Source organism: Orcinus orca, chromosome 17, assembly GCF_937001465.1.
Source record: "Orcinus orca chromosome 17, mOrcOrc1.1, whole genome shotgun sequence".
Classification (NCBI taxonomy): Eukaryota; Metazoa; Chordata; class Mammalia; order Artiodactyla; family Delphinidae; genus Orcinus; species Orcinus orca.
This window is the reverse complement of record NC_064575.1, coordinates 47923780-47931099: the sequence shown is the minus strand read 5'-3', so window position 1 is coordinate 47931099 and position 7320 is coordinate 47923780. Positions and strand designations below refer to the sequence as shown.

Genomic DNA, 7320 nt, shown 5'->3' with positions numbered 1-7320 from the left:
AAACTTGAAGGGTAAGGAGGGAGGGAGAAGAGTTTACCGAGTACTTCTTTTTTATTTAATTTAATAATTTCTTTAAAATTTATTTTGGCTGCGTTGGGTCTTCGTTGCTCCGTGCGGGCTTTCTCTAGTTGCGGCGAGCGGGGGCTACTCTTTGTTGCACTGCACAGGCTTCTCATTGTGGTGGCTTGTTGTAGAGCACGGGCTCTAGACGTGTGAGCTTCAGTAGTTGTGGCACTCGAGCTCAGAAGTTGTGGCTCACAGGCTTTAGAGTGCAGGCTCAGTAGTTGTGGTGCACGGGCTTAGCTGCTCTGCGGCATGTGGGATGTCCCCGGACCAGGGCTCGAACCCATGTCCCCTGCACTGGCAGGCGGATTCTTCACCACTGTGCCACCAGGGAAGTCCCTACTGAGTACTTCTTGTAAGGTGATGTGCCAACTTACAAATGTACTGCATGTCTTCATATCTTCCAACTTCACTTTGGCTAGTGTAGTTCTGGGAGCAGCCATTCACCACTTTTTAGTACTGCATATAGCGCTGAGTAATATTGAGAATTTGTGGTGGCACAGAGAAAAAGAAAAAGGCAGAAGGCAACAGAATTTTAGAATTGGAATGTGCTAAGACCATTAAACCTTTTGGATTTACAATTAGATTTACAATTAGCCATTCTCTACTGTCCCAGGTCTCAGCTTAGGATGGAAGAAAACAGAAGTAGATATTGGTGGGTAGTTGCTCTGGACTGAATTGTGACCCCCCCCACCCCCAAATTCATGTAATGAAGCTCTAACCCTCAATGTAATGGCATTTGGATGGGGCCTTTGAGAGATAATACAGGTTTAGATAAAGTCATAAAGGTGGGGCTTTCGTGACGGTATTAGTGTCCTTGTAAGGGACACAAAAGAGCTTGCTCTCTCTCTACCATGGGAGGACACAGTAAGAAGGCAGACCTCTACAAGCCACAGGGAAAGAGTTCTCAACTAAAACTGACCATGCTGGCATCTTGATCTTATGCTTCTAACCTCCAGAACTGTGAGAAAATAATTTTTTTAAGCTATTCAGTCTACAGTATTTTGTTACCATAGGCTGAGCTGACCCAGACAGTAGTGGTTGCAGAAGTTCATCAGTAACTGCATAAGCATCAGTCATCCTAACTTGGATTGTTTTCTGTCCCTAGAGTGTTTTTTTCCCCAACTTTTAAATCTCTTTAATACACCTGGAGTTTATTTTGATGAAAGGTGTAAACAGGGAGTCTGACTTGTCCCCTCTCCCTGCCTCACCCACTAACCAATAATTTTGTTCTGCATCCTTTAGTAAAATTCTCCCTCAACAATTTGTGATATTGCTGTCCCTAGGTTTCTATAGCTTAGACTTAACATGTTGGGACTGAGACCTTAAAAATGTACTTTTACCTTAAAATTGCATTTGAATTCTGCTATACATCTCAGATTTAATATTAAATTTTTTTTCCAACTGACCTTCCACTATAATGGCTTGAGGTAGAACTTCACCTGGAGAAACAAGGTGAGAGAGGGTTAGTGTCTCCTGGATTAGTGGTGTAGCATGTAGCCCTAGAATTAAGGAGTGCCGAAGTTTTATCTGTATTCTCAGATTCTAGAAGATGAATCCGGATTCTTCCTAGCTTGTGTGCCCTTGGACAATTTATGCAACCTTTCTGAGCCTCCGTTTCCTCTTCTCTACAATGGGTACAATCATAGTATTTATCATATAGGTTTAGAATTAAATGAAAATATGTCCATAAAACGCTTAGCGTGTTGCTTGTCACAAAGGGCTCAATTTATGCTGCCCAGCTCTTAGAGCTCGTCAGCAACAGAACCAGGCTGAAGACCGGGTGTCCTAATTCCTTGCCTAGTGCTTTTTCCATCTTGTCACATGGAATGCCTCTTGGAACCAGGGGCGGGTCCAAGCCTATGGGATTGCTGTAATTCTTGCGGAGAGGGGCGCGGGGCAGGTGCCAACGCCGGCCGCCAGAACTGCGCCTGCGCGTGCACCCACTCGCTCTCCCACCCCCGCCCCTCCTCGCGACGTTGACGTAACACGCCTGCGCACTGGACCTTGCGCGACCTCTAGGACTTACCCAGCAGGCAACGCTTCTGTCTCGGGTTAAAATGGCGAGTAGGCCTGCCGGTAAGTGAGCGGTGTCCTGCTTGGCGGGCATCGCCGTGCTCAAACTTTTATTCTCGCAGCAACTTGCTCTTCTTCTTCTGCTCTCTCTAAATGGCCAGGTTTGCGGCAAAAGGGAAGGCGGCGGCTCCCGGCCGCCTGAAGGAGGCCTTGGCCTCACCCCCCTGCTGTCTCCAGGCCCGGCTCGTTTGGGGATGGGACCCGCTGTTGGTGAAGGTGCCCGCGGTGTCTCCCACAGCCCTGGCGTCCCGGCCTGCTAGAGCTCAACAGCCCTTCCCCTCGGCCTTAGAAGAGTTCAGGGGAGATAATTAGTGGCTGACTTTCAACCCAAGTGAACTGAGTGCTTACTGTGAGCCAAGCGCTGTCGTGTGCGTTATTAGCTCGATAAACTCTCCTGCTAGTGCGAGGAACATGGTGCTAGTTTCCCTTTTCGGCTGGTAAGATAACTGAGGCGAAGTGACCGGAGGAAGTAGGATTGGAAATCTCAATCTCGTTCCACCTCTCGCGCTTCTCAAACTGGGAATTAGAGGCAGCTGAGCAAGGGTTACAGCGAAACTTCAGTTTAACCTTGGCTTATCTGGAACGTCAACTTGATCTGTGGATTTGGAGAAATTTGTATTTATTCCAGGCACTGGAACAAATGTATTTATTATGGAATAGGATGCAAAAATTACCGGAATACTTAGAACGTGAAGAAAGTGCAGTTTTCCCTGTGTGTGTTTTTTTTTTTTTGCCAATCCCTGCCCTCTGGCGGTATAAATTGGAATAGCTTTAAAAAAATGTTGGTTCCTTCTTCCCTGCCCCCAGCAGTTGTGAAGCTATTAGGAAACATCAGATTGCCAGAAAAATTCGTTAACCTAAATGACATTGAGCTTTTGGGGAGTGGGGGAGAAATTTAAGAATTCATTATTTCATTAACTTGACAAATACTGTAGGCCTTCTGCTTCTGCCCTGTGTTTGGAAACTAGATAGACCTGCCCTCAGCCCTATTATTAGCTGCCTTTGATCTTGGATGGGATAATTTATGTAAGCCTTATTCCTCTTCTGCAAGGATAGGCGTGTTGTAAATAACTCTAGCTAATGGTGGTAAAGCAAATAGAACAGTGCCTAGCACACAGTGAGTGTTCAATGAATAGTAATCATTATTACCATCACTGGTAAATATGTTTACAGATAATTTTATGTTTACAAATAATTTATGTCCTATAAGTATGTTTGTATATTGTTGACTCTTTGGTAGTTGTCTTTCCAGAAGTAACGTTATACATGGTGCTTCATTTCCAAGGAGATTTACCAAAGCTGTGATGTACTAAGGAGGGGTTGAAGTGAAAGGAGGGTTTGGTTTCTTTCTTTGGTAAGGGGCTAACCCTAAGACAAAACTTTAAAAGAAAATTTAAACTTGCCATACCTCCCCTTCTGTACCACATGTCTCCTGTAAACATCAAGCACTATCATGTTGCCCTTAGGTCCTACTGGGTAACCCATCCTGCTCAGTCCTGTTCCCCAGAGAGTTTTAACGTTACCTATTTTTCCTCATCCATTTTCAAATATCCATTCCCTCAGTGGAAAGTTAGCTGCTTGAGAGTAGGAGAATGTGCTTCTTTTACTAGTCCATATTAATATTAAATGACTGACTAATGGTATCAAAACCCTCCCAGAAATACATATATTTTTAAAGAGAGTAGCCAAGTGAAATAAAGGTAATGTAGAATAAAAATTTTGGAGGATGGGGGTCATTTAGATTTGCCGGTGTATGCTGAAATCTCATCTTTTCATACAACTCCAACTCCCTTGAAAAGTTTACAGTTATTTCGTATAACCTATTTCTGAAACTACAAATGATGGAGAAGTTCCCAGTTTCTTTTTCATCCCCCACCCCTCAATTCTGATGGTAGCAGGGGGACAAAAAGGAATGGGATGCTTGACTTTGAGAAGCTGGAGTGGCCCTCCGTATCCACAGGTTCCACATTCGAGGATCCAGCCAACCTCCTGATGGAAGATATTTGGGGGAAAAGTTCCACAAAGTTTAAAAAAGCAAAACTTGAATTTGTTGCTCTCAGGCAACGATTTACATAGCATTTATTTCGGATTTACAACTATTCACATAGCATTTACATTGTATTAAGTATTATAAGTAATCCAGAGATTATTTAAAGTATACAGGAAGATGTGCTTAGGTTATATGCAAACACTACACCATTTTATATAGGGGACTTGAGCCTCTCGGATTTTGATATCTGAGGGGGGTCCTGGAATCAATCCCCTGAGGATATCAGGGGACTTATTGTACCTACAGATCTTTAGTACGTTAAGTGTTTGAGTTTATCCTTTTTTCCCCATGACTTAATTGCCCAATTTTTTTACCTGCAATACTTTTGCTCATAGATAAAATAAGCTATTTTTATCTACAATACATAGGGTATATGCTTTGAAAAGAAATTCCTTCCTGTGTTGGCATTTTTCACCTGGTTGCTTATGTACTATATAAGTGAACTGTTAGCAGTTAACAGTGTGACAATATCAGTTGCAGCATCAAGCAAATGGCTGGAGGGTATTCGAAAATGGTATTACAATGCTGCCGGGTTCAATAAACTGGGTGAGTATTTGTGCTTTCTTCTGGTTTTTTTTTTCTTTTTCTGAGAGTAGTGCCTTTTTTTTTTTTTTTGAGAGTTGTGCTTTTGCAAGAGTTATGGATCCCAAAAATACGTTAACTAATTGCACCTGTGTGCACTAGAAATCTTAAAATTAGGTCACATTTTATTGTTAAATCCATTTCCTTTTTATTATTATGAGAAGAGAGGGATGGAATTGTCTCAAATGTATGAGCTGGAAATGATTTATGTTCTTGAAATATGGTAGCAGAACATTTTCCTTATTATATGTTCCCTCTCTCAACTCCTCCGCTTATCATTTTAAAATTTAAGTTGTATGAACTTTGAAAGTAGAGATTTTTCAAATGTTAAAATTGTCTGACATCTTTACAATTATTTGATGCCTGAACTATTTTTTAGAACTTCATACTTTGCCATGAACTTCATCTTTTGTAATTGAAGCGTGAGGGAAGCATCATTAAATGTTACTGGTTCCTTAGTACACTATCATTTTAAGCTTCTTTAATACCTTGATCTCAGAATTAAAGTATAAGAAAGTAGAGATATAGTCTATTGATATGTGTTTAAAAACAAAGTAGACATTTTAAATGATTTTAAAATTGCTATAGATAAAACGTGAATTTTGTGGCAGTAGATTTTAAAAGACTCATATTGTTTCCATAGTACCATTTAAGAGATAATCCATTAAATAACCCATTATTGTGTGTGAAATGAATTGAGTTTCCATGATACCTAACTCTTCATATTACCACCCAAGTTAAGTTAATGACTTAGGTTATAAGTCATAATTTTACTCATTTTTTAGAAATTCCTTATTTTTGAGATGCATATTCAATCTTACTCTCTTGTTTTTTATCATAGGCTTAATGCGAGATGATACAATATATGAGAATGACGATGTAAAAGAAGCCATAAAAAGGCTTCCTGAGAACGTTTATAATGAGAGGGTGTTTCGCATTAAGAGAGCACTGGACCTGACCATGACCCAGCAGATCTTGCCTAAAGAGCAGTGGACAAAATATGAGGAGGTAGAACAGCTCTTTTGTATCTGATAATGTTGGCCATGAAGGATTGAGTATTAGAAACAGAGAACACATTCCTTTGTATAGTGCTTTAGAGTTCTTAAAGTTGTGTCAAATCAAAATCCTTATGACAGTCTGGTGAGGTTAGTAGAGCAAGTGTTAGTTCCATTTTAGAGGTAAACACATTGAGACTTAGAGATGAAGTGACTTCCAGAATCATTAAGCAGGCCGCTGATATAGAGATCCAGGACTAGAATCCAGGTCTTCTGCCTCCCAGGCCATTGTTCTCCCTCTACACTCTGCTTTCTGCTCGGATGAAAAAATGGTGGTGTTCATGTGATCGGCCCATTGAGTGGCCTTCTGGCTCCTGGGAAGGACGCTGTGAAGCAAACCCTCACCCCTGAACTGCATTGAAACTAGGCCAAAGCTTGTAGACTCATTCCTTTTTCTTTTCTGACAGTCTTCTCTCTAATAACCTATCAGAGTAGCTTATTACAGTATCTTTATGGGTTTTTACATTTTAGAAAAGCAGGCAATTTTTAGTCTGCTTGAGAATATATTTTCTTAAGTTGGAAATTAATTTTGATAGATTTCTTTTGTTGTTTAAGACCTATTGAGTATTGGGGGTATATCAGTATGTAATGGTAGCATATAATATTTTTCTTTTATTCATTCTTTAGGATAAATTCTACCTTGAACCATATCTGAAAGAGGTTATTCGGGAAAGAAAAGAGAGAGAAGAATGGGCAAAGAAATAATCATGTAGTCTAAATCTGGATGCAGCTATCCTGAAGTATTTTTATGAAGTTGGTTAAACCTGAAATGTCCAATGTAGAACTATCTGGGCTGTAAATGTATTACTTTAAATAAATCTCTATTATAATTGTTGGAGTTTTGGAATTCTAAACCTTATTCTGAATAACTACTGTATTTACTTATCTGTTACCGTTTTTTCCAAACTTGTGAGATATTTTTTCAGTTAGTGGTTAACTGCCTCCTGGGGCCCAGAGAAGCCACTTGAATCAGTTTAAGTAGAATGGTCACATCTGGATTGTTAGCAAGATACTTAGAAGCCCCAACAGGGCCTCCCTTGCAAGGATGGAATAGAGCAAGAAACAAGCACCAGTGAGTTTATTTTACCTGAAGCAAACAGCACAAGCAGATTGGCTCTCAGACTTCAAAAGTTACTGAATGAAAGGAGAGAGGATTCACCCCTTAGTTTGCTATGATTGGGAAACAGCCTTTTTTCAACCACTGTTGTCCAAATATAATTGCTTTTGCATCCTATCTTTTAAAAAAAAATTATGTATACAGCACCAATATGAGTCTGTATAAGATATATATATGTGCTTCTGTGCTAATATGTGTATTAGAAAATAAAAAACAGACATTAGAAAAATAGTCAAAAATATAAAGACAGATCATACTTTCTTCCCAGATCCCAGTGACTTTCCACTTTGGAAATGATTATTAAAGTCTATAATAAGCGTTGGATAGTAATAATATTTAAAAGCTTTAAGGCTATAGTCTAATTTTTTAATATAAAT

General features: G+C 40.0%; 1 protein-coding gene and 1 long non-coding RNA gene across 2 annotated transcripts; one reads left to right on the top strand and one right to left on the bottom strand.

Moving 5' to 3' along the window:
* LOC117203500 (uncharacterized) lies at positions 1-2231 on the bottom strand. Its single transcript, XR_004486279.2, has 3 exons — positions 2093-2231; positions 1473-1505; positions 1-534 (listed from the first exon to the last, which is right to left on the bottom strand). It is a non-coding gene; the product is annotated as an uncharacterized LOC117203500 (long non-coding RNA).
* On the top strand, positions 2058-6664 carry LOC101282996 (cytochrome b-c1 complex subunit 7). The gene is made up of 4 exons (XM_004275366.4): positions 2058-2142; positions 4664-4735; positions 5613-5779; positions 6454-6664. The coding sequence occupies exons 1-4, from the start codon at positions 2124-2126 to the stop codon at positions 6529-6531; spliced, it is 336 nt and encodes a 111-aa protein (XP_004275414.1). The 5' UTR covers positions 2058-2123; the 3' UTR covers positions 6532-6664.
* Positions 6665-7320: the final 656 nt, after the last annotated feature.